The following is a 26,147-nucleotide window of genomic DNA, read 5'->3' as shown; positions in this document are numbered from 1 at the left end:
AATTAGAACTTCACGGGAAAGGTTGATGAGAACCATTGGGACCCGCCGTATTACCACATCAAGATGAGAAATGGGCAGGACTTTCTCACTTGGAAAGACAGTCAAACCTGCAAGCACGAAGACGTGCACTGGTAAGGTTTAAACACAATTATACGAAATTTATTTCACATCGGAATTAAGCTGTAACATGTAACGGAGCTCCCCTTGCAAGGTGGAGAACACGAAAAAAAAAATGAAGTTACAGAGTGTATTAGTGCCTTAAACACATCGTATGACTGGCGCGTTCAGTTGCACGTCTACTTGCGTGTGTCCCCGCGCGTCGGTCGTTTGTGGATATTTTGTCGTACTTTCTGCCATGAAAAGGGCAATCGCTGGAAACTGGTGTTTCCTGCCTAGTTCTCGTGCAATTCACGGCAAAATAGGGCTTGATGGCGAGTTGCTGTTCACGCTACATGTACGCTGCGTATTTCATAATACCGTTGGACCTGGATGTATTGTTAGTCCGCATGTTTTTTTTCTTGTTTTTTTTCTGTTAAACACATGATTGACCGATCCAAAGTGTTGAAATGGCTTGCTTTCTTTGACGATGCACGAATGTTAGAAAAAAGGTGCCGGGATTTTGGGAAAAGTGCTGATTTTGGAAGTGTCAGATTGCCACCTCAAGCCAGTGGTTTATCATAGGGCCATAAATTGGTGCATATTCCGCTATTTTAAGGTATTCTGTCATGTAAATCACAAGGCTGTTGCACAAAAGTAATTAATGTAGATATTAACATTTATTAATTTGTTGTGTTTCTGTTTCAGATTTGCCACTTCTACCAATCTGGGTGTGTTCCGCGCAGGGAGTGGAAGAACATCAGAACCTCTGAATGGTGGGACGCTGTAATTATGTTTGCATTACTGTTTGTCAAAAATAAAAACATTAAAAAGAATTCATTGAGCATAAGTTTTTATTCGTGTGGAAAAAAAAAACAGAACCACAAAAGTGATATGAAAACAAAAGCATTTATTACTTATGCATTTGGCTTATTTGTGTCCACAAGTCTGTTTTGGACTGCCAGGAAGCCCATTTGGAACTCTCTGTCGTGCCTTTGTTCAACCAGCTCATGTGCCACGTGTTGATCTTCCTTGCGCTCCTCGCTTCTGAGGTCAACTTCCTCCTTGTGCTGCTCGCGTCTGAGTTCAAGGTCCTCCTTGTGCAACTGCATTTCTTCTAAGAACATTGCACTCGTGGACTCCCCCTTCTTTTCATCAAATTGGTGCAGGTATTCCAAAAATAGGTGGTCTCGGTCCCGTGTCCGCTAACCTATAGGGATGTAAATGTACAATGAGTGACAGTAAATACTTTTGATGAGCTTCCAGTTACATGACTTTGAACTTATTGGAACTTGACAAAGGGGCAGGAAACTCTGTTCGAGTGGCGCAGTTTCTGCTTGTGGACGGACCATCCTCGCTTGTACCTTCCTAACGCATCGACTTAAACGGTTTCAACAGATTCGTGCAATGAGTAAGAGTACAGTACAATGATTTAGGTAGGGGTAAAACACGGCACTCACGTTAATGTACTTTCATTTTTCATAGTTACAGAACAGAATATGCCACACTACATTGCCAAATATGGCGGCATGCACTTGAAGCTTTTTTAGGCAATACACACTAGTAAAATTGCAGGAATGTAACTTTTTTTTTTCCCTTTCTCAATGCACCATTATGAGTGAAATGAAAATTGTATATGTGAGTATGAGGATTTATTATTGTGTATGCCTATGAATTTCATGTACATACGTTAATGACAAATGCACGCATGTGTTAAGGTGCAATTGTTTACACAAGCAGGATTACACATTTTCTTTTAGTACATAAGAGTAAAAGAAAATGTGTAGTAAATTAATACATTCCTATATGTACTTTTTTTTTTTTTAATGAAATGAGTCAGATATAAAGAATGGGTAGGACTAGACAAGTTTTTAACTTCTTTCTACTCCTTTGAACATGTAAACTATTATGAATGATTGCAATAAGTTTCTTCTTTCTTTTAAAATGTTAACTGCTACTCATTTGTTTATAATGTCCAATAAACAAACAAACACACTGCCTTATTCAACGAATCAAAATTAATTGTGAGTGGGGTGTTGGTTTAAAAGTTTTAAATGAAGCTTTTGAAGTTATATAAAATGAAATGAAACATACCAGGACTGTTCAGGGAGGCATCATAACGTAAAGGAGAGCACAGAGAAGGTCCAGCTGTAAGTCACAGTACATAACATTATTTTTCAGTTTCCCTAGAACTGTTTATGAGTTGTTGTTTTTTTTGTTTTTTTTTATGAGTTGTTAGGTGATGAGGCTAACAAGTTAAAACGTTTTAGTTACGTTGAATGCAGAGCTTTGTATTAAGGAAAAAACAAACAAAAAAAAAACGAAGTGGTTGTTTTGCTTTTAACAGTGAATAGTATGCCTAGCTTCCACACGTCCTTTTCACGAAGCTTTTCAATTTCGTCACTGAAAGCAGGGCTATTTCGGCGTTAGCTGCCTACAATACTTTTCGTTTACTAGGTTAATTGATTTAGGAATGATTTCACATTACATGGGCTCGGAGTTGCCCTGGATGCGTGACTTTGCCAAGCTTAAGCTAACATGCTACGCTAACAGTTTAATGCTAGCGCGGTGTAAAAGCCACGTTGCGACCAAGCATCGACCTAAATAAATTTATATACAAAAATGTGCATGAGGCAATTCTGTCTTACCTTCGTGTGTTAGCAAGGCTGTTGGCAATGAATCCTCGCACACTGCCGTGTCCTTGCACATTCCAGCATGGTGATTGCAGAGTCCTCCTTTGTACTATTGGTGGTACAACCCATCCGGTGGCCGAGAATGTCGTCCAGTCTTTCATACATTTATTAATTTTGCGGTCATTTCCACTGTGGTTGTTGTGGTCCTTGAGTTTCCTTTAGTCCTGTTGGAGTTTCTTTAGTTTTTCCCTCACCTGCTTTTGTGTGTGAAATGTTAACTCTGCTAGTTTCGCGGTTATTATCGTTTCTTGTTGGACTTTCGAAGTGCCGTTGGGTCTCCTCGTCCCATGTTTGCTCAGGAGAGCCTGTACTTCCTCGTCCGTCCACCTCTCGGTTTTTTAATCCTTCCATTGCCGAAATGTTTGAAGAAAAAGTCGTAGCGCCCGATAGAGTATAGTAAAGAAAAAATGGCGGCTTTACCGCGGGAAAAAAAAAATCATCTAACCAAAACGACACACCTCCTCACCCAGTCAACCAATCATAACACACTAGACAACACGCCCCCACCTTGTGTAGTTCAGGGTACACCCAAATACCCTCCTCAGGCCTAGGAACTTAGGTAGTACCGTTTCGACCCCCCCAGACCCGGAACTGGTTTTGTGTGTGAACGCAAACTTTGGACAAACTCCCCCGGAACATAGGGAAGTTCCTTCATAAGTTCCTGCGGTGTGAAAGCGCCTATTGTGTGTGAAGCACACCAACAAGCCAAGCACGGCAGAAGAATTGATTGTACACGGTAGGCGACAAGCAACAGCGAATTATGTATCGCGTCGCCTCCCATGTCAAACTGGACACACGGGAGGCGACATGTTTCAACTTTCTAGTATCGCGTCGCGGACCTACGTAGACGTGTACGCGTGCACGAACGTCGGGTGTCGCCGAGAGGAAGAGGGGAGGCGATTTTCGCCTTGTCGCCTTGCTTCCATTGGAAATGAATGGAGAGCGAGCAATGTCACCTCCCGTGTGGCGAGCCCCTGAGCCAGCGAGCAGCAGTGAGCATGAATGGCTAGCAACAAGCTACACTACACTCGCTACACTGAGAGGAGAGCAATAGAAAAGTGCAAGCGAGGGGTGGACCGTGGAAGCACTACAAATACTTTTCGCCATCTAAACAGTGCCACAAATTTAAGGATAAAGTGTGTGTAGCTGCATGCTGCAGGAGCTCCAGTCATAAACCGTCAGTTAGGGTTTGTCATATTTTGTGCTTTTGTAATGATCCTTATTTGCATCTGTGGATTTCTCAGAAAGGGGAAGAAATTCTGTAATTTTATTTCAGTAAACCACTTATAGTTAGCAGTGTATATGTGTGTACTTTTCTCGTGCATAGAGCTCAGAAAAAGATCGGCTGATTATATTTTATAGGATATTTAAGATTATATTTTTATTTAACTGTGCACCTACAGTCAGAGCTTTAATTTAAAAATGGTTATACAGCATTTATATTTTATTTGAACAACTGAACATTTTTCATGAACCAGGTGAAGAACCCTGTTTATTATTTATTCATTTGATTTAGCCCCTATTCACTGAAATATCAATAAAAATATTTGTGACAGGTTATATTTTAGCTTTGACTCGAAAATTTCTTGCGGAGGGAAAAAATATATATATATCGGGATATATATCGTATATCGATATTAAGCCAAAATATATCGGGATATGAGTTTTGGTCCATATCGCCCAGCCCTACTCATCCCCACACATTTCCATTGGGAAGACAGGTCTGGACTGATGGCAGACCAGTTTAGTACCCACACTCTTACTACGAAGCCACACTGTTGTAACACGTGCGGAATATGGTTTGGCTTTTTCTTGCTGAAATCAGGAGGGCCGTCCATGAAAAAGAGCTTGGATGGCAGCACATGTTTCTCCAAAACCTGTATGCACCTTTTGCATTAATGGGCCCTGAGAAGCCAGCTTTTGTTTGCATAGTAGAGTTCTAAGTTGCACTCACGGATGTAGCATCAAACTGTATTTACTGACATTGGTATTCTGAAGTGTTCCTGAGCTCATGTGGCGATGTCCTTCACACATTGATGTCAGTTTTTGACGCAGTACCAGCGGAGGTATCGAACGAAGGTCACGGGCATTCAATGTTGGTTTTCAGCCTTGCCTCATACATGCAGTGATTTCTCCAAATTCCCTGAACAATTTGATGATTTTATGGACCATAGATGATGAAAATCCTAAATTCATTGCAATTGTACGTTGAGGAACATTGTCTTTAAACAGAATATTTTCTCACTAAGAAGTGAACATCGCCCCATCTTTGTGAATGACTGAGCAATTCAGGGAAGCTCCTTTTATACACGATCATAACACCCACTTCACCTGTTCCCAATAATCCTGATCACATGTGGGATTTTCCAAACAGGTGTTTGATGAACACTCCTTAACTTTCTCAGTCTTTTTTTACACCTGTCCCAGCTTTTTTTGGAATATGTTGCAGCAGCCTTAAAATTCCAAGTTAATAATTATTTGCTAAAAAAACAAAGTTTATCAGTTTGAACATTAAATCTCTTGTCTTTGTAGTGTATTCAACTAAACATAGGTTGAACATGATTTGGAAATCATTGTATTATGTATCCTTGGATTATGTATTATGTTAAACACAATGTCCCAAATTCATTGAAATTGGGTTTGTATATACAGCGTTCCCTCGCTATATTGCGATTCACTTTTCATGGTCTCACTGTATCGTGGATTTTTTTAGTGCAATTCTGTATGCATTTTTTTTTTTTTTTTACAGTAATGTACCTATTTTATAAAATTTATCAAGGTTTGCACATTGCGAATGATTAAACAAGAGAAATGTGAGAAAAAGTAAATGGCTTGATGACTAAAGTGTATAAACTGTGTGGTGAGGGGTTTTAGAGCTTTAAAACATTTGTAGTAAATGTAAAACCTAAAGCTATAGCTACTTCACGGATTTCATTTATTACGGGTATATTTTGGAACCTAACCCCAGTGGAAAACGAGGGAACACTGTATAATATTGAATCGCTTTAGCAGATTTACTTGGTCTACATTTATATTGTTCTGTTGGATTTGTTCAAAGTTGGTGCATTTTCTGTGACGTTTTTGTCACGTTCTCTCTGCGTCAAAATTTCAAACCTCAAATAAGTAGCTCACAAACTACACTCTGAAGGACGAGAAAAGCGATACTCTTACAATAACCTGCGGAAACCACAACGAGAGAAAAAAAAAAAAAAAAAAAAACTCTGGACCCGATCCAGAAGAATTGTGGATCGTCCAGACGACAGAACAACCTAATCTCTAAGGTAGGGGTGTCAAAATTAGTGCGCTAATTTTGAGTTAATTTAAAATTCCTTTAACGCCTCACGTCACTTTTTTTTTTTTTTTTTTTTTTTTTTTTTTTTTTTTTTTTAACGCTCGATTAATTACTTGGAAAGCCTGTACTGGGGGACTTCCGTCAACACACCAGATACCTCCACGTAAAAATTTAGCAGTAATAAATTTAATAATAATACATTAACTTGTGGAGGCTGCGGGGTCAACTTGTATTTTACAATTTTAAAAAGTCATCTTTTTAATTTTATCTCAATTTTATGAATTATTATGGAATTACTGTATCAATGACTAAAAGATGCAGCCATATTTATTAGTTTAAGATTTTTTTTCCACTTTTAAGTTCGGCATTTTTGTACATTTACTGTAGAACAGATTTGTGATTAATCATGATTTAACTATTGAAGTCATGTCATTAATTACGATTAATAATTGCAGTCTAAGGTAAGGTCAAATAGATTGTTGTTATCGTACATCCCAAAGACAAAGTGTGGTCTATGCATTTTCAAGGACAACTCTGGTGGAGAATGACAATACTTGTTCTACACATGGTCTAATAAACCGCGTTTTATTGGTTGTTTGGCTACATAAAAGATTCACATAGGAGTACACTAAAAAATATTGTACTGAAAAGACAAAATAAAATGGGATTTATACAAAAGTCCTGCATGGAGTTATAAAGTCATAAACCAGCCGAACAAAGTGCCTCGATTCGTATCAATTTCCCATGCATAACTACTTCATACAGGCCACACCACAATAGCAGCATCTGTGTCGTCAAGAGCTGCGCCATCCCAACACATTCCTCAAATGCTTGCCTCCACAAACAATGGCTGGGAGCACACAGGAGGCCTTGACCTGCAAGGCCGGCGGAGGAGGGCGTGGGAGTCAACAAGGGGCGGGTAGTGGTCAGCATGAGCACTACCACATATGGAGATGGGAGGGTGACAGAGGCATGTTTTCAGGCCACAATGCCAGTCAAACCTCATTAAAGTGTGGGTGTCAGCCTGCAGTGTTTGTCTGCGAGGACAGTTGTTAGTAGATTTTCCCGCAGGGACATCTGGACATAGGGCAGAACATTGTCACCCCCGTATGTCAATTGTCTTATCGCTATGGAGAGAGCATATTTTATCTGAATGTTTCGCATTATGGATTTTAGATCACAGTTCAAATCACTTAGGATATATATCAACCAATTTAAATAGAGATCTTTGGTTTAATGGCTCAACCACTAGCACAAATGTTTTGCTAGGGAATTGAGATCTGAGTAGGAAATACCCGACATTCCACTTGGGTTGAAATGTGTGGCTGGGGAATTTGGAGAAGTGGTCGGGGGAACACAAAGGCGTGGTGAATGAGTTAAAGCAAATATTTTTACATTGTTTTGCAGATCCAAATATAAACTCACGCACAGAGGCACTAGTTTTTGACAATTTTAGGTTTTCTTTGAAATGGGAAGCATATTAACTCATTGAATACCAGCCATTTTCATTGGAGCAACGCCCTTCAGTACCAGTCTTTCATTTTACTGGATTTTGACTGATCTTGCAAGGTACACAGAATATTGGGTTTGCTATATCAACATAATTTTCAGTTCTTTAGTTAGCATCAGAATATAGCTAAAATTGATCAAAATTCCAATTCCTTAGGGAAAAAAAAAAAAACTTAGAAAAATTTCTTTTTTTGTTTAAAAAAAAACCCAAAACAAAAATATTTCAAGCACAACTTGGACTTTAACAGTACTATTTTCCCTTTTGTGAGAGCTTAAACATCTAAATCAGGGGTGGCCAAGTTCGGTCCTCGAGAGCTGCTATCCAGCCTGTTTTCCATGTCTCCCTCCTTCAGCGCAGCTGAATGTAATGATCAGCTAATCAGCTTTGCAGAAGCCTGATAACGATCCTGATCATGAATCAGGATTGTTAGTGGAGAGAAACATGGAAAGCAGACTGGATAGCGGGTGTCGAGGACCAAACTTGGCCACCTCTGATGTAAATAATGTTTTTGTGCAAGAAAAAAAAACACTCCAAAAAGTGCTTTTGATAACAAAATAGCAGTTTATTGCACATAAAAACAAACAATTGGCTGGTCTGACTGCCGCTTTGCCGCAGCATCCAGTCCTCCAGGGGTCGACGTGACCGGCGAAACGAGCCGTCTACCCCGCGGACCATCGCTAGACAGTTGCTCTTTGTGTTTGCTCGACGAACGTAGCGTCATTCCTTGACGTGCAGCAACTCGATCGCCGCCGTCATACTTTGATGAGCCGATGAGGATGTTTTTTTTTTTTTTAAGCCAAAAAGCAATCCCCCAGGGTTAACTGTTCTGTTGTGACCATCCGCTGCTCTAAACCACGTTAGTAGTGACAGTCCCAAGCTACACTTCCTGATTCTCTTCTCCTGCAACAAGATCCTTGCGTGATACTGGCTGATTTTATAGTTGCTGCCACCTGCTGGTCGTTTCTTTTAAACAACACAGCAGTCAAGCCTAATTCTAATTTTGTGATCAAATCGGATTTTTCATATGTTGGACCATGAAGTGATTTTCATGAAAAGTACAATGTGTCTTTTTGGTGCACTGCTGTTGATATAGCGCCCCCATAATGGCGCAACGCTGCAACTGCAGTTAAAATACGTTGCTGTCGATCTCAATTAATACAGCTGGAGCGCTGTGGCTGTAATGAGCGATTGTTGTGCGATATCAATCGCTCAGGCTGGAGGCGGCCTAGAAATTTTGTACATAGGAATAACTTTGAATACCACTGCCTATTTTTATTATTTTGATCCCATTGATATAAGGATGTGAATGTGAACAACACCAAGGCTAGTCAGCAGCATTTTATGTAGCAAGGAATATTTTACCCATTAACTTTTGACAATAAAACAGTAATTCCAAACTCTGGCATAATGATGCATTCATAGCTTAAGACCACATAGAAACATCTAAGGCTGAACACAAACTGCCAATTGTTCGCATTTGTCAAGGATAATCGTTTCAAAAAAAGTCAACGAAAAACTGAGCGAAACTCAGCTCTCGCACAGCACACTAATACTTTTGTGCTCTCTTCCGAATTATACAACTTCTGGGACATTTATTAGACTTTCGAGGTTCCACTGTACTCTTTGACAGTACCTGAATGTCCTCCAACAGCTCCAGCTTGCGTCGGCGGATGTTCTCCAGCTCCTGCTGCTCTTCTGGAGTAAGGTCGTCGGGCACTAGGAAGAAACGGCAGATTAGCACACAAGGCATCAAAAACAAAACAATTTTGTCATTTGTCAAGGGGATACATAACTTATTTAGCCATTTGCAGTACTAAAAAGTTAATATCTTGTCTATAATTTGATAACGCGATTATTTTTCATGTAAAATTAATACCTTTAAAAACAGGTTGCCACTTGCCGTCGACTGAAAATTACATCACAAGTGCTCAGAGGTCAGGTCAGGTAACGACTAATCACGGCTCACCTGTTTTCTGGGTTTGCTCATGTTCACAAACAGAGCCATGATTGGTCGTGAGCTCTGAGCACAGGTCATTTTCAGTCAATAGCAAATGGCAAAATGTGTTTTCAAAGGCATTAATTGTACAAGAAAACTAATTCAGTTATCAAATTAATTATAGACATAATATAAACTTCTTACTGCTTTCAATGGCTAAATGAGTCATTCATCCCTTTAAGACAACACCCCTTCACAAGAAAACCTCTTGGGGCTAGGCAAGGAAATACCACATTGGAGTTGGGCAATATTACCTAAAAATCAACAAAGATATCATGTAATTTCCAGAAAATGTATTGTACAGAGTTTGAAACACATTAAAAAAACTTAACCACTCTATGGTGCAAAATATTGGAAACAATCACAAAAAAATAACATTTCTGGTATAGATACTGTATTTAATACATTTTATATAAATATACTTAATCCTTCAGGGACCGGTTGTTCAATTCTTGGTTATTGTAACCACTGTTTAATTAACCCCTAATCGCCAGTTAAATACTTAACCCGCTGATAACCCGCCGTCATCATAATAATCACCAATGTCAGTCAAGCCCTCGATAGACTCTTTTTCTTGCGCTCAATGGGCATCATGTAGGCAGCATTAGCCACGAACACAGAGTTAACCACGCTGTTAAAAAGTTATGTCCCGGTCCTTAGGTGTGTTAACTTCAACAGCAAGTTAACAGCCAGTTAAAGTTAACTGAGTTTTGAGCAATGAGATAACACTGCCGTTAAAGTTAACGGTTGGTTAAATCTACTTAACCAGTGGTTAAAGATATAACCGAGTTTTGAACAACCGGGCCCAGGCTGGCAGACATCAGGTAACGTGCAGATTTTTTTCCGTTTCAGACGAGTGTGCTTTTGTAGCTGCTGTTTTCCCTTTAGATACTTAATAATAATGTATATGCTAATTTGCTGCTCATGATGATTCTCCACTGTAACGCGGTTCGTGACAGAATTCTGTTAAAATTAGTGTACTGTACCTACTAACTAAGCACTTATCATGGTGTGCTACTTCACATTTTACACATAGCAGATTCGCAGTTGGCATTCCTTCTCCGTCTTTCTCCACTCTCTTTACTCTGTGGTTGTTACATGATTAATAACTACGTCCTCCTTTAGTAATAACGATAATCGTCACAATGTATTGTATTCACCCCCATAGAGACAAGGGTTAGTGACTGAGTAGCGCCTCTGCTTTCTTGCAAGGACAGTGTTTACCCACATTAATGAGGCAGCCACAACTCAAAGCCGGTTCTGCGCAAGCTAGGTTAGCGCCTAACACTCCCCGCATTAGATCGCAAAAAGCCAGGAAAGCAAATATGGTCAAAACCCATTACTGCAGCCCAATTGAATACCTTCTACTGCTTATAGCTCCCAACTCGTCACAAGGATTCACAGCAAATGAACCAACAGGCCAATCATCAACTCCACCTTAAAATAAATAAATAAATAAATACATAAATACATAAATACATAAATAAATAAAATAAAACGCCTGACTTTACATGGTTGTTTTTAAAAACCCGCCATACTATTTGTGGTCTTTTTCTTTCCTTTTTTTATTTTTTTTTTTAGGGCAGTGAAGTCTGCCCCTGTAACCTCTACTCTCCTCACCCTCATTACATCAGCAGCAGGGTTCAAAGGCCAGAGCGGTGTGCGTGGCCCATGCTGACTTGTGGATGGCTGTGAAGAGTTAGCAAAGTAATGCTAATAGAGAAAGAGAAGTGCAAGACTACTCCGGTTCGAGTCCAGGCTCGGACCCTCCTGGGTGGAGTTTGCATGTTCTCCCCGTGCCCGCGTGGGTCTTCTCCGGGTACTCCGGTCTCCTCCCACATTCCAAAGACATGCATGGCAGGTTAATTGGGCGCTCCGAATTGTCCCTAGGTGTGCGTGTGAGTGTGGATGGTTGTTCGTCTCTGTGTGCCCTGCGATTGGTTGGCAACCAGTCCAGGGTGTCCCCCGCCTACTGCCCAGAGCCAGATGAGATAGGCGCCAGCAGCCCCCGCGACCCTTGTGAGGAATAAGCGGTCAAGAAAATGGATGGATGGATGGAAGTGCAAGACTAAACATTTAATTACCAGGCAACTAAAAGTACCGACATACTGCAACTGAAATTTCCAAATTGCCACAAGGTTGGGTAATGATTGACTGTCAACATATAGCATTACAAACTAAGTATTCATGTAAACCACTCACAACAAGGTCTGGATTGGAGCAACACAAAGAGGCCTCATTCAGGTTGGTACCAAGCATGTGTCATTTCCCAGAACACAAGCAGCACCACCGGCAAGGACCCATCCACTTAAATTAAATGCTGAGAGCTGCTTGTTTCCCCTTCTTGTCTGAGAGTCACCACTTGGCCGTTAGTCAGCAAACGTCTGGCCTGGCTTGGCCTGATGAAAAGAGGCAGTCATCGGAAAGCGAGAAAAATAGAGCGAGGGAGGAAGCAATGAGGGCAAGTGTATGAAGGTGGGACTAATGCACAAGACCTCTGTAGCAATGTGACAGAGGCAGATCAGTATGATGAAACGTCCTCATTCAGAAAGGGAAAGACATCCATGTGTAGTTTTTCTTCCAAATAGCAGTCCATTGGTATCCGAGTGCAAACTGATCCTTTTGGACTACGCCCGTTTTGTCGAGGCATAAGAGTAATTTCGGACAGCTGAGTTCCTGGATGGTTGGAATCATTCCTATTGAGGGCCCAAGAGGCGACACATCAAGGGAGAAACAATTATAGCTTGCTGTCCCACAGCGCCACAGTCCGCTAATACGCATGCGGATTGCCACGCTGGCCTATGACACAGATGTCTTATTTCTACCCAGATCGCAAAAAGGCTCTCCTTGGAAAATAAGGACATTTAACTCATTTTGCTTTGTCATTTTGAAACTGTTCCGCATCAAGGTCAGCGTAGCTAAATTTCACTTCATCTCAACTAATAGTGTATCTCAGTCCACTTGCTTTTGTTTTTGATTCCTTCCTCTGTGACATGACATTCCTATTTCAAACAACTGCATACATCATCTCCTAAGACTTGCTACAGGTTTAATTGCCGACTCTGCCTCAGCATTCCCTCTGCCACGTTATGGCAATGCGTTTTGGTCTTATACGACAAAAAAAAAAAAAAAAAAAAAAAGATAGAGAAACTGGTACGTTGGCCATCCTTAAATTTAGTTATCTTTATCTTGCGCTTCCACGCCCCCACGGCTTCATTAATCAGTCGACCCCAACCAAGATTCAGCTAATAACTGTGCTGGCTGTAAAAGAAGCAGTCTACTTCATGATGATTCTGTAATGCATTCAGCACAGGTCACAAGCACAGGGACAATCAATCACTGGAGTTAGGATGGCCACTAACACATGACATCCACATACACCATTGTCCATTAGGCTTCCCCATATGCATGCTGTTGTCCCAGCAACAAGAGGTGACGTAAGATTCCAAAACAGACAGAATCTCATTACGACAAGTCTCACTGGGAATGTTGTGAGATCACACACCTTCAGACACAAAGCCTGTTACAAAGAGGAGTGGAGGTCTAAATGGGCACCATCTCAAATAAAATTGCCCACTGCCACTGACTCTTTATTGCCACACACATGTACACGATACAAGCTGGAGCCAGCAGACCACCAGTTATGAATCATAAATCCCCAGAGCATCTGACCTAGACTGTGGGAGCAGATGTCCAAAGAGAAGGAACATTGTGATGTTGTGATTCGTAGGATGGAAACTGAGTCGGTGGAACAATCTGAGGGTGAGTTTAAGTGGGTTAAGGACAATTCCTCAATACGATGCAAGTGACAAATGCGCAACACATAAAGGGCATTTTTTATGTTTTCCTGAAACTGGGACTACCGAACTACTCGATAAAGCCGTAGTCTCTCAAGACTTTTGCTCTCAGGATGAACTTTCGCACTTTTACAGGCCAAACACACAATCTTGGCCGACAACATATGTCGCTCTACCAAACCTCATCCCACCCACTCTGACAAGTAACATATAGTCAGTAAAGCCAGAGTTCAATCGCGGATGTGAGTAGACTTTACCACAAGGCAACTACGCACGACATCCAATGCATGATTGTTTTTAGATGATTATAAAAGCCAGGGAAGTCCTACATGACAGATCAAGCAAAACAAGACTAATTCCCAAATAGTTGACCACTCACCTGAATGACAAACACACCAAGGTGTCAAATATTTGCTCCCTTAATCCAAGATTTCATTGATGAAATAGGAATTAAAATATAAAACGATGATTCTGTCAGATCCTGTCGAGCAAGGCATCCATCTTCGTGAGGCAAAGATAAATGCTACTGAGTGTTTTCAAGCTGTACCGTGGAGTGAGCGGCTCCCTGCCGGCTTCCAGCACGACACACGTGGGAAGCAGCCTCCCTCCTCCCTCCTGTCTCCATCCCTTTCTCTATTTTGCCTTCACTTGCTTTAAACGTGGAGGCTCCACCCTGTGGCCACCCTTTATTCTGCCGCTGCCTCCTCACATACAAACACAACATAGGAAGGAGCATTGGGGGTGAAAAACAAAAGCAACACACGTATCACTATCATTCTTTACTTACTATTAGTCAAGAGCAGCACACCATTCGTTATCTTAAAAAAATTTGTTTCACAATGACTTCAACAATCAAGCCTGCAACCTGACTTTAGGATTCAGGCAATTGTGCAAATTTTGGATCCAAATTTGTTTTTCATCATCTTTGTGCGACACATTTAGACAAATGTTAATTCCCAAAGTCCCCCATTATTTTACAGTTTACAATCTATGTTGACAGTGTTACTAATTAAAGTTCCGAATTGCAGTGTTCTGCTTCTATGCCTAATGCCTTGAATGATCTTTGGGGTATTGTAAGAATTTTGTGTTAATGTATCTTCTGTGGATATTAATGTTATTCCATATTGCCCCCAAATATCATTTTTTTTTCACCAATATATTGGATATCAGCTGATATATTGAATATCGACTTGTTAGTTTATTTTTTAAACTCCCAATATAGGTATTTGCCTAAACACATGCACACACACTCCAAATTGTTGTTATTGAATTCAGAAAAAAAAGCCTAATAACTACTAGAAACATGATTTTCATTTCTGTGATGACTAACAAACGTCAAACGTGTAACATGACGTAAAGCTGACATCTTCTGTTGCCCACATTTTGGGTTTAAAGTTGTTCTTGAGTTCAGTTCAGTGAGGCAGAGCAGCGTATCATGCACTGACTGTCGTGATGTTTCGATTCTGAGACAGTCAGCCATTTATTTTATTTATGTATCTGCTTCTTGAATTTGGTGACGTATAGCCACAAGTACGATATCAAGCACTATATGTAGAATGAATCTTAGCTCTGTGGCGGCTTCAAAGTAGCAGCCACCCTGACATTTATCTACATTTGGGGTCCAAATTTTTTCTTCAAGTTGAAATAGGCGTAGCAGGAAACAGAATACCTGCGATTGGCTGGCAACCAGTCCAGAGTGTCCCCCGCCTACTGCCCAGAGCCAGCTGAGATAGGCGTCAGCACCCCCCGCGACCCTTGTGAGGAATAAGCGGTCAAGAAAATGGGTGGATGGATGGATGGATGGATGGAAACAGAATACCAAATACTGCTTTAAAAAATGAATCTTATTTCCATGACTACTTCAAACATCTGATTATTACAGTCTGACTTATATAGTCATGTTTTTGTACATTTAGGTTCAAACCCATGTCGGGCTAGAACAAAACAGATTTAAGGTGCCGCTGAATTATGATAAAAACAAAAAAATTGTTTGATGTAATTTGTGAATATGTGATCATCTCTGAAGAAGCCATAAACTACCAGGAGCAGACATGACTCAGCTGTTTACGCCGGGACACTCTCTCCCTTGACAACTTAAGTCATGCCAGTCATATTGATTCACGCCTACCTGCCTGACAATGTGCATCTATGTTTGGTACAATCATTTGTCTAGTATAGTGCGCTCTCTTAGGGTCACATGCCGGGAAGTTGTATGAGATTGTGGCGTGTTGCATCCCATTGTGTGTGTGTGTATGCGCATGTTCATGAAGTGCTGCGTCCTCATCATGTCTGCGCTGATTGTAATGAGTCAGTTAAACAGCCTGTTGTGCCTCAAGATAGTGAAATGTCATTCCTAAATCCATGCAGTGAGAAAAGAGATATTATGGTCTTTAATTATAACGCTCACAGCCCACACGTCGCAAACCGAACCGGAACCAAAGCTGATGTACAAAAACAGTCCCACCTCTTCCGTGGCATATACCCCATTGAAAGGCTTTCACAGTTTAGTATAAAATAATAGGTGTATGTTTAATAAGTAGTCTCAAAAGGCATCTTAATCAGAAATACATCCAAAAGAACACATTAACATCCTTGATATAGTTTGGATTTCATTGCCATTACATGCTGCTTTTGTTTGATTTGTGTTATCCCGACACGTACTCCCCGCGACAACAGACGTCATAAAATGATGATGAGGTTTGTGGTCAAGTTAGCAAGCAGTCAGAAGTGTTTACAGTTTGGATTTTCTGGGAATTCTTCCAGGTAAAAGCCAAGAACGCGTTTACAGAACACACCCATTTAAAAGTCCAGAGCAGCCTCCAAAAGTGGTATTAATCTGAAGCTCAAAACAAAATCTTTAACAGGAGGGTGATGCCTCAAACTCACATGCAAGCTACTGAAATGTAGGGCTGGGCGAGAGCATCGCCACGCACATCCCAGGTTCGCTGGAGCGTTCCCCGGATAAAAATTTTGAACTTTCCCGCTTCCATTAGCTGCTTTTCCACCAACAAGCCCAGGATCTTTGAGTTCTGGGTAAAGGGAATTCTTGGTTGTTAAAGTTCAGCAGGGAATTTAGAATTGTGTTTCCACAGGATCTTTTGAGTTCTTGGTAATTAATTCAAATAAGTTTGATGACGTAGGAGTTTGATGAGCCCAGCTGGTATAAAAACAACACACTCCCAAATTGACCAACCAATCGGCCTTTGTCATTGCAGCACGCCCCCTCAAAGTTCCAGACTGGCTCAGCAAGACGCTGCTCCTGACATAGTATTTGGATGGCCCCTGGGGAATTTAATTACCCCAGAAATTGTTGTTGGTGGGAAAATGTGCAGAATGAATTTTACCAAGGTAAACTGAAAACTTCTCCAAGAGGTCGTGCAGTGGAAAAGCCCCTATTAATGACTTCCAGGAGCACTTACAACCACCGAGTGTGGCCAGTTGCTTCCCCAGGATCCTTGGTTCGTCCGCCGGGTATGAGGAGGCAGCCTTCGGTCTCCTGGAGCCATCCAGGAGGACTTCCAGGAGACCAGGAATTTCCAATAATTTACCCGGGCGGCAGTGAGTACATTGTGAGACCATGTCGGCACCGGCACCGTTGGAAAGCTCCCGCGGAGCTCCTGGGAGCTACAGACCCACAAGTACCACAACAAACCACTTGGACAACTCTGCTCACTGGCGCAGTACTTCGATGCCGTCCAACATGGAGCCGTGTGACTTTGCGTCAGACGAGCAGGTGAGCACTAGCAGTACACCTGCTCTAAACAATGGCTAGAGTTGCTTTAATGCTTGAGGTTGTGTGTGTGTGTGTGGGGGGGGGGGCGTGTGTGTGTAGGTGGGTGTGTGTGTGGGTGTGTGTGTGAGTGATGTGTGTAGAGCGATGGTGTAGAACTTCGTTTACAACTGTTATACGTGAATGCGGATCAGGAGAAATACACAAATCTTCACATTGGTCAGATTTTTATTTATTTATTTTTTTTTAACCTTCGTTTTTACTGAAAAAAACCAAAAACAAAAAAAAAAAACCGGGGATGTGTAACCAACAGGGCAAAACACATAAAAATCCCTCCCGTTTGCAAAAACCCCTGCTACGGCGGCAGTAGTTAGCCAAATACGCTTGTCTCTTGACGTCACTTCCACAATACGTCACAAGACTTAGTACATCATTACAGAAAATAGAGGAAAGATTGATAAATACAAAATAAAAAAAGACAAGCAAAGATTTTTTTGAACGACTTATTTAGGTAACTTACAATAACAAAAAGCATTGTAGTTGGAAGGTTTTCGGGCCCAGGGGAAGGAGTCCACTGACCTCCTCTTCCTCAGCGTTGCCAACTTGGCAACGTTCTCGCTAAATCTAGCGATTTTCCAAAGGCTCTTGGCAACTTTTTGTCAAAACCAAGAAGCGACAAATCTAGCAACTTCTTCTGGTGTTCTTTAGGGTGCTTTTTAATTCACTCATTGCCTCTCCCACAACATAATTCCTTTCTCCTGCAGCATCCATTACTATTACATGCAAATTGTCAATTATGCAAATGAGGTAACAACGTCATTTTGTGACTTCTAGCGACTTTTAGGATGCTTAGCCTGGCGGGGGGACGACAAGAAAAGCCTGGCGGCCCGCGGGCCGAATAAAATGCTGGGGAAAACACTGGAATGTATAGTGAGGCCGCCACAGCTTTAGTATAAAAGCAAAAGCACGGACAAAAACACAAACATCCTGCAGCTGTACTCGCATAATCACATGCACATAATCCATTGTCATGGACGCTAAAAGATGCTGCTTTCTTTCAATAATCTAGTTGTTTTTGTATGCCGATGCGGACGCTTCTCAGGTCCCTTTAGGAGCGGAAGTTCTATTTGGACCCAACAATGCGCCCCTTTGTGCTCTGATGGCCACCAGCCTTGATTGTTATCGTGGCCGTCCAATTATCAACATCCTCTCAGCAACTACAACACATCCAGGCGAGCTTTCAAATCTCTCTTGTGCAGTGGTTGAAGTAGCAAAATATGAATACTTTGATGTACTTGAAATTGTTCACGTACTGTATATGTATTTCATTTGAACATTTTTCTGATAACTGCAACTCCCTACATTTTAAAACGTTTTACCACCTTTGATTTAGTGACAGAAGTCTTCAGGTCTTTTTTTTTTTCCTTTTTTTTTCTTTTTTTAAACAGTATTTTACTCACATAATAGCGAGTGTGTAGCACTGTCAAACACTGAAGGATTCCACTTCCTGTGTAGCGTATTTTCAAACTCCGGGCTTCCTGTTTGTTGCTCTTTCTCACACATCCACACACATCGCAGAGGGAGTGAAAGCTAAACACGCCCGTCCGTTGGGAATGCTTTCTTTTCTCTCTCGTTAGCATTGTTAACATGCTGGTGAAGTGGACGCAGGCCGGGTATTTGCTTTCTGTACTGACATGCCACAAACAAAGCATGTCATATTCATGGTTACACTGTTGCTTTCTGTGATACTTCCAAGTCCTACCTGCAGACCTGAGCTGCCATTTTGCATCAAGGTTAACACGACTGCAGGCAGGTCTGTACCTGCTGCACTCAATCCAAAAAAATAAAAATAAAACTGACACTGCCAGAAAATACTCGTTCTTTAATAGTAAATTCATTCAAATGGCTGGTTAACACACACCACATCATGGGGGATACTAGTAGTAGGTAATTGTGATGCAGATACTGTGCAATCTTGTGAAACTTAAGTAAAACTATAGAAAAGTGAGATTTGCTTATTCTTTGGCTGTAGCTATGCCACTAGTAGTGTTGTCGCGATCCCAAAATTCTGACTTCTATGCTACTTTTCTAATCACAAACATTTCTTAAAACTTTGACTTTTAAAGTTAATACATGTGTTATGATGGTCACAGTTGGACCCTAATGTATAATTTCTATTTTGAGGGGAAACTTAAAACTGAAAAACACAACCTTGGGGATTCCCAACTTTTTGTGTGCAATATATTTTTTGGCCTTCATCCCTCCACAAATGGTTGCAGTTTAGTAACACAAGACCAGTGTAAAAACAATTATCTTACTGCATTATAGTAGAAAATGCTGAGTTGAGTGGAAAAAAAAAGGCATCCACCAATGCAAAAACATGAGAAAACCACGACTATGGCGAGACAGCACGGCTTATCAGACCACCGGAGCATTAGAGCAGGGGTCTTGCGGTGCAGCCATTCGTCATGACTACTTTTAACTCCAAAGCCCCACCCACCACCATGCAGAACAGACAAATGGACAACAAAGCGGCTGTGTGGACGGAGCCGAGGCTCTTTCCATCTTATCGTGAGCGCACAAAGGAGCAACGGCAGCACATAAAAGGATCAGTCAGCGAGACCAACGCTAATACTATTAGTGCTCACGCAGTTGGCGGGGGCTAATTAACGCTGCCTGCAGCAACACAGGCGTATTGTTGAACCGTATTGTTACTGCTAGCACGCTTCTTCTGGATTATAAAATAATCAAAAGGGGGTAATGTGAGCACGGTAAATGTAAATGCTGACAATGACTGTGGTGGCTGCGCTTTGCACCTGTTGCTGCAGAGTGTGGGCTAAACATGTCATTTAAAACAAGTGTCTGTGACATGTACTCTTAGGTAATCATCTCATTAGCCGAAGACTTTTTTTGTCATTATGATTCAAGATCTTTGGTCAACCGTTTACATGTGACATGATTTATTCCAATCTACCGCTCACATGCGCCACTTCATTAGCTGAACAACCGTTTTACAGCTGTGTGGCAGGCAAATCAATGTCATCACGTGATTGATTAAGATGGGAGTTTATTATCTGATTAGCACATTAGTTGTAATTGTTTTGACACTTTTTGTTTAAAGCAACAGCTTTATTTATACATAAAACAAGTTACAAGTACTTTAAAGCAGTGATTCTTCACCATTGGGCCGCAGCCCAAGCGCCATCCAGTAGGCCGCAAAGTAATTTCAGTTTTCTAAGTCTGGGACGCATGGGATGCAACACCTTTATACATATATAGCAGGGTATTATTAAAGCAGAATATGTCTAGCGTATCATGGATCACTCCAAACAAAGGTCGTGGGAAAGAAAACAGCATTCGGAGAGGCAATAGCTCCAGCACAACTTTATTACGTCGTCTCGCGATCTAATGAGGAAAACACCACTTTGTGATGTTTTTGGTGAGGAATTAGCATTAGTTAAAAACTTCAAAAAGTTGATTTTTGACGTTACAGTCCCTTTAAAACGAGCTCATCACAGACAAGCTATGCTTGGAAGCCGCTGTTTTCAAGTGCGAAAACGATGATGTCACGATGCATTTGTGTCAAGACTGAGCACACGCACACCATACACAGCCTCAATAGGAATGGAATTCCATTCTGATTCAACTTTTCTATTTTGATTGAGTATTTATTTATGATCATCTTCATTCCGTTTGGTCATTCAGTTACATTCTAATCAGAATACAAGGCTCATAAAGCCTTTTTAGCAAACCTCTTAAGGCGATGTCGATGATGTAAGGCGTAATGAGCTTTGATGGCACAAAAACAAATAAGTCCTGATTCTCAAGATAATTTCCATGACAGACCAAAACTATATGTTCTTCACTTTCATCTGCTTAGGTTCTTTGAATGTTAATACACAACGAAGTTGTGATGTTAAAACTTATATTAGCTTCCTTGACAAGCAGAAAAAAGAATTATTTTGTGTGTGGTAATTGAAAGATGAGAAAAATGTAAACAGATTTTGTGTTCATTTGTATTTCATTTTCACCGTGTTTAATGCATGTAGTGTCAGATTTCAAATGATATATAAATTGAAGCACCTGTCTAAAAACTCGCCCGTTTATTGAGCTGAGGGGCAGCTACATACAACATAAACAAACCCACTATAGACCATTTGAGAGTTTATGAAGGCCATATTACTAGGGATGTCCCTATCCTGATGACTTCGTGAAATCGGACCCGATTATGTCAGTTTCAGCTAATCGGAATAGGGAGGAATAGATTTGTTGGAAATGTATTTATTTTTAAGGGCTACATGCAGCAAAAATAATCCAGGAGGTACACAGATATTTCCAAAAGAAAAAAATAAGTCAGTTGGCGAACATTCTGGAAGCTGTCGCATGAAGTTAACGTTTGCAATATGGGAATATTTTAATGTGAAAACGGAGACACAAAACACTTTGGCCAAAAATATATTTCTACTAGCCTTTTTATTTGACCATTTATGACTGAAATGTCTTCTAATTAGTAGAATGACACCTTAGCTGTTCACAATGGGTACTCCTTCAAGCCTCTGTCTAATAGTTTTCAGACTGGATTCGGGCTCAAATCTCTCACCCTCTGTCTGCGGATGTGACGTCATGTACCATTGTGTACGTGAAGAAGGGTGTGTGCAGTTTCAAGTGGCAGTACCAATTCAAAATTGAATTTTCTGAGTTTGGTAGCTTTAAATTTTTAATATGTCATAAAACTTACATTGTCTATCTATATGTGCCATGTATTTGCCCAGAAACCTGTTCATAGGGTACACAGCATCTCAATCAAAATCGACTGGGCTATTTTGAGTGGGGTTCCCAAATTAACGGGATTAGATTTATTTAAAAAAAAAAAAAAAAGTGCTGGTTATCATCCAAATTAGAGATGGGCATCTTAGTTGTGATCGGTGCCTTTCCAATTTGCATAAGTGGAAATTGTTGTTTCCTTATAGGTGCCTTGTGACTGGTGACCAATCCTGACTGATCTTTCCTGGAGGTGCCCATGGGGCAGGACTCATGCCTGGGTTGCCCGCTGCTTTCAGTGATAGAATTTCATCCATCCATCCATCCATCCATCCATATCCTTTACTACAGCGATTTTCCTTAACCATGCCAATCACAGTGCACACATCCATTCATACTCACACCTTAGGACAACATTGATGAACCTGACATGTAAGTTTTTGGAAGGTGGGAACTGGAAGAATCTGGAGTAGCTACCCGGACAAAACATACTCAAGCAGGAGTGGAACGCACAAAAGCCAGAGAGGTTCCGGATTCGAACTTTGAAGCTCAGAATGTGAGGCAGACATGATAACCACTATTTCACTGTGGTGAGTATTTTCATCTAAAATTACCTCCAAAACATACACAAAACCGCTATATATAAGACAAACAAGTGACTTTCAAGTTTTTTTTTTGTTTTTTTGTTTTTTAAGTATAGTAACCACTTAAAAAAATTAAAAGCCTGAAATGTCAACAAAGACGGACTTAAAATGCCGAAGTTTCACCAACGTTACACACTTGCGTATTAAGAGTACAAATATTCTTTCCGGCACATTTATATAATGCGATGCGTTTAATGAGTTTGACTCTTGACTCACCTACGCCGTCTTCGGACTTTAACACCATGTTGACTGTCTCGTCTGTGTGCTGCTTTCTTGTCCGACAGTAAAGTTCGACGAGCCTTTCCAAACGTCCAAAATTTAAAAACGTCGGCCTTTTTCGCCGTTTCCTCCCAACTAACAATTTGTTATGTATGTTTTCGATAGAAGTTGACGCGAGCTAGTTAAAGGGAGCGGTTTGTAAAAGTCTGGTGAAAGCCTAAGCAAAGTCAACCCGCCTTGTCCTGTCTACTTTGTGAGTGTATGCGACTGTCTGTCAAGCTAGCCGGAAATATAACTAGCCATTTCCACTAACTATTTTCACAATAAAATACCTATCCGTGTTGTGCAAGCGGGCAGCGGAGATACATAATACACAAGTTGGTATTCAATACTTTAAAACAACTACCCACAAATGTCTGTAACGGCTTCAACTAAAAACAGAGTAACGTGTGTTTGTCATATACTACAGTCGTATTTTGAAGAAAAATATATGTAATATCCGGGTGTCATTTTGTCTTGACGTCCCTCGGGCGAAAGGTGCAGCCAAAGGGCCTGATGACGCGTCCAGGGCCCACCTCTGCACCCGGTTTTGCGCACTGTTTCACGCACACACACTCAAGGGGTTGGGGAGGGGCGTGACAGCTGGGCCGTGTGGGGGCGGGTAGCTTGATTGACACATGCAGCAGCTTTCTGCACTTCTGCTGCCACTATTTTGTTACTTTTTTTTTTTTTACCCTCATGGCCCCCACATCCGCACTCTTGAAAAATAGCAACAGCCTGTTGTATGTGCGGTGAATAAGTAACACACACATATGTTGATTATACAATTTGTATAGTGTGTTCAGTTTATCCAATGAAAACTCACATAAACACATTTAAAGCCGACTCAGGAAGCCAAACAAACCCCTGACTTTAGAACTGTGTAGCAGACATTCAAACCACTACTCCACAACATGCAAGGATTGCATAGAGGGAAAGTCTTAACAATACCACAAAATGGTCGCACCTAGGAATGTATTGATTGATGTCAAGGGTGTATGTTGAAGTGATGAATCTGGATTATTCTGAAATCTTTGTGTGTCAGGGAGTAGATAATTTAGCCTGGGTTGTTGACAGAAGTTACTTACATAGGGTCTTGGCTGTATTTGTCACTTTGTGGCTATTAAAAAGCTGAAGCTAACAAGCAAAAAAAAAAAAAAAAAAAAAGTTCTTGCTATTGCTTAACAAATACTACTTTCTAGGTGCATTTATCAAAATCAAATAATCTATAAGCATTAGTTATAAGGTAATGTATATGAGTTTCAAATGATATCAAAGTGATTTGGGATCATTTATGATATATTTATGGTTCAACCTATTAAAATAGGCAATTGCATTAGGGGGAGTCCCTTAGGTTTTTCGCTGTTCACATCAGGGCTTGCTTGAAAATGACGGAACTTAACCTATATGCCAAATCATGGTGGAGCAACTTGGGGCAGGTGACATGTTATAATGTACATTCAGTAAAATTCACAACAGCTCAATCACAACACACATTTTCAGACATTTCAAATTTCACTCATGATGGGTGGGCATGCATTCCAGACACCCAACTACAGTGAAGCTCCAGTATTTGCGGGTGTTAGCAAAAAGCCCTGCCAATGAATCATAAAAATCCACAAATAATTGATGTGTCCCCTAAAAGATGTTTGTAATTGCCTATAAATGTTACAAGATGGAAGCAAAGACCGTAAAACAGAGGACCATAAAACAACATGCATCTAGAATGTATACAATCATGAACCCATGTTACATAAAGAACTATATTCAGCAGTTAAATTATTTTACGCTAACATTAGCTAACATACTAGTCTAAATAGCATACTAGCAGAAACTGATGTAACATCGCACCTGGGTGAACAAATATGTGCACAAGCATTTAACTGTACGTTATTAAGTTATTAAACTCACCTTTTGGTATTTACACACAATAATGAATGTTAGGAAATACAGGGAAATTGTAATGGCCAAATAATTTACACAGGCTTATAGTAGCTACATCAGGAGAGTACAGTAGAATAAAAATAATTTTACCTTTGACTGTACACTAGGTGTGTTTAAGGACCACCATCAAAACAGAGCATCAATGCAGACGAAAAAACACTATTCATGAATTAAACCCATCAAGCCAAGATTCCACCAGATGGCGCCCAAGTAATACTTTGATTGCTTTGGCATAAAACGACAGTTACAAATGTAACTACAGTTCTATGAGTCCCGAACGACTGCGGTCGAGAGGGACGAAATAGAACAGCGAATTGCACAATAACAAAATTCGCAAATACCGAAGTCAATTTTTCCCTAATCTGTCCCGTTTAAATCATTGGATGCTCAAATTAACAAAGTAGTATTATTATTATTATTATTATTATTATTATTATTATTATTATTATTATTATTATTATTATTATTATGCTTTCCAGTGACTCATAACTCAGAGCAACCAGAAAGGGGCTGAGCCTGCTGCTACTTGCTCACAAGCGTTGGAGGTGCAGGAATGCTGCTCTGTGACAGCCTGTGAAAACAAACCCCGGGTCTCACCCGCAACATGTGCGAATTCCACGCAGCAGTGTCAGGTAATCGCCATTCATCAATGTTCCTCGGAAAATCGAGACCACTACATTTCGGACGACTCTGAGCTGTGTGTGAATGCCTCACTTGTGTTCAAGCGTCCAACAATACAGCCAGTGTTGAGGCAAACGCTTAAAGAGAGAGAGAAGAAAAAAAAAAACACCCAAAACGATTAGACAAATCACAAAGGCTGCACAGGCAGGAAAACGGTGACCCCTTTCGGTTATTTCTACGAATTACAGGTCGAACAGCAGAGATGAACTGAATATATTTCAAGTTATGTATGGTATGGAGCGATACAGAGCACTGCAGTTTTTTGCAAGTTTTGGTAACAAAAATGAAAAAAAAATTTTGGTATTGTAGAAAATTTGATTTAAAAAAAGGAATAGGATATAGACAAAAAAAATACAATACAGTGTTTTACAGTATTTAGATTTTTTCTTATCCCTTCATGTAGGTACATCTTTTTTTCTGAGCAATGGCCAAAAAGTGGACAAATTATGAATTAAATTATTTAGTCTTTAATGTATATGTAAAATAGTTTGTGTTTTTTATAAAAATTACAAGTTTTTTTAAACAATTTATTTTGAACAAGCATACATGTGAAAAAAAATTGTAACCCATCGACAAATACAAAAAAAAAGAAAGAAAAAAGAACAGAGCAAAAACGTTGTTAAAAACAACAACAACACATTAATTAAATATAAAAATGACAAACCAATATTTTAATGACCGGTAACCAATTTTAGTGGAGAAAATTGTTCAATTGTTAAATTGATGCACACTGATGCATGATTTA

At 40.4% G+C, this 26,147-nt stretch overlaps 1 protein-coding gene and 1 long non-coding RNA gene across 8 annotated transcripts in view; both read right to left on the bottom strand.

Annotated features, from left to right (window-relative positions):
• The window catches only part of cyth1a (cytohesin 1a), a 62,369-nt gene that overhangs the window by 15,147 nt on the left and 21,075 nt on the right, over positions 1–26,147 (bottom strand). For 5 of the 7 annotated variants that reach the window (XM_077496949.1, XM_077496957.1, XM_077496939.1 and 2 more), the window contains one exon: positions 9,225–9,307. Coding sequence is in view for 2 of the 7 variants with exons in the window: in XM_077496939.1 (XP_077353065.1) it covers positions 9,225–9,307 (83 nt within the window). In the remaining 5 variants the exon portion in view is untranslated. Of the gene's footprint in view, positions 1–9,224; positions 9,308–13,763; positions 13,935–22,735; positions 23,022–26,147 lie in introns of those variants that run through there. The other 2 variants (XM_077496930.1, XM_077496966.1) reach the window with 2 other exon arrangements.
• LOC144003716 (uncharacterized) lies at positions 987–2,803 on the bottom strand. Its single transcript, XR_013279052.1, has 3 exons — positions 2,745–2,803; positions 2,191–2,244; positions 987–1,306 (listed from the first exon to the last, which is right to left on the bottom strand). It is a non-coding gene; the product is annotated as an uncharacterized LOC144003716 (long non-coding RNA).

The sequence above is a fragment of the Festucalex cinctus genome, chromosome 1, assembly GCF_051991245.1.
Source record: "Festucalex cinctus isolate MCC-2025b chromosome 1, RoL_Fcin_1.0, whole genome shotgun sequence".
Classification (NCBI taxonomy): Eukaryota; Metazoa; Chordata; class Actinopteri; order Syngnathiformes; family Syngnathidae; genus Festucalex; species Festucalex cinctus.
Note: the sequence above shows the minus strand (reverse complement) of the source record. Positions and strands in the feature narration are given on the sequence as shown.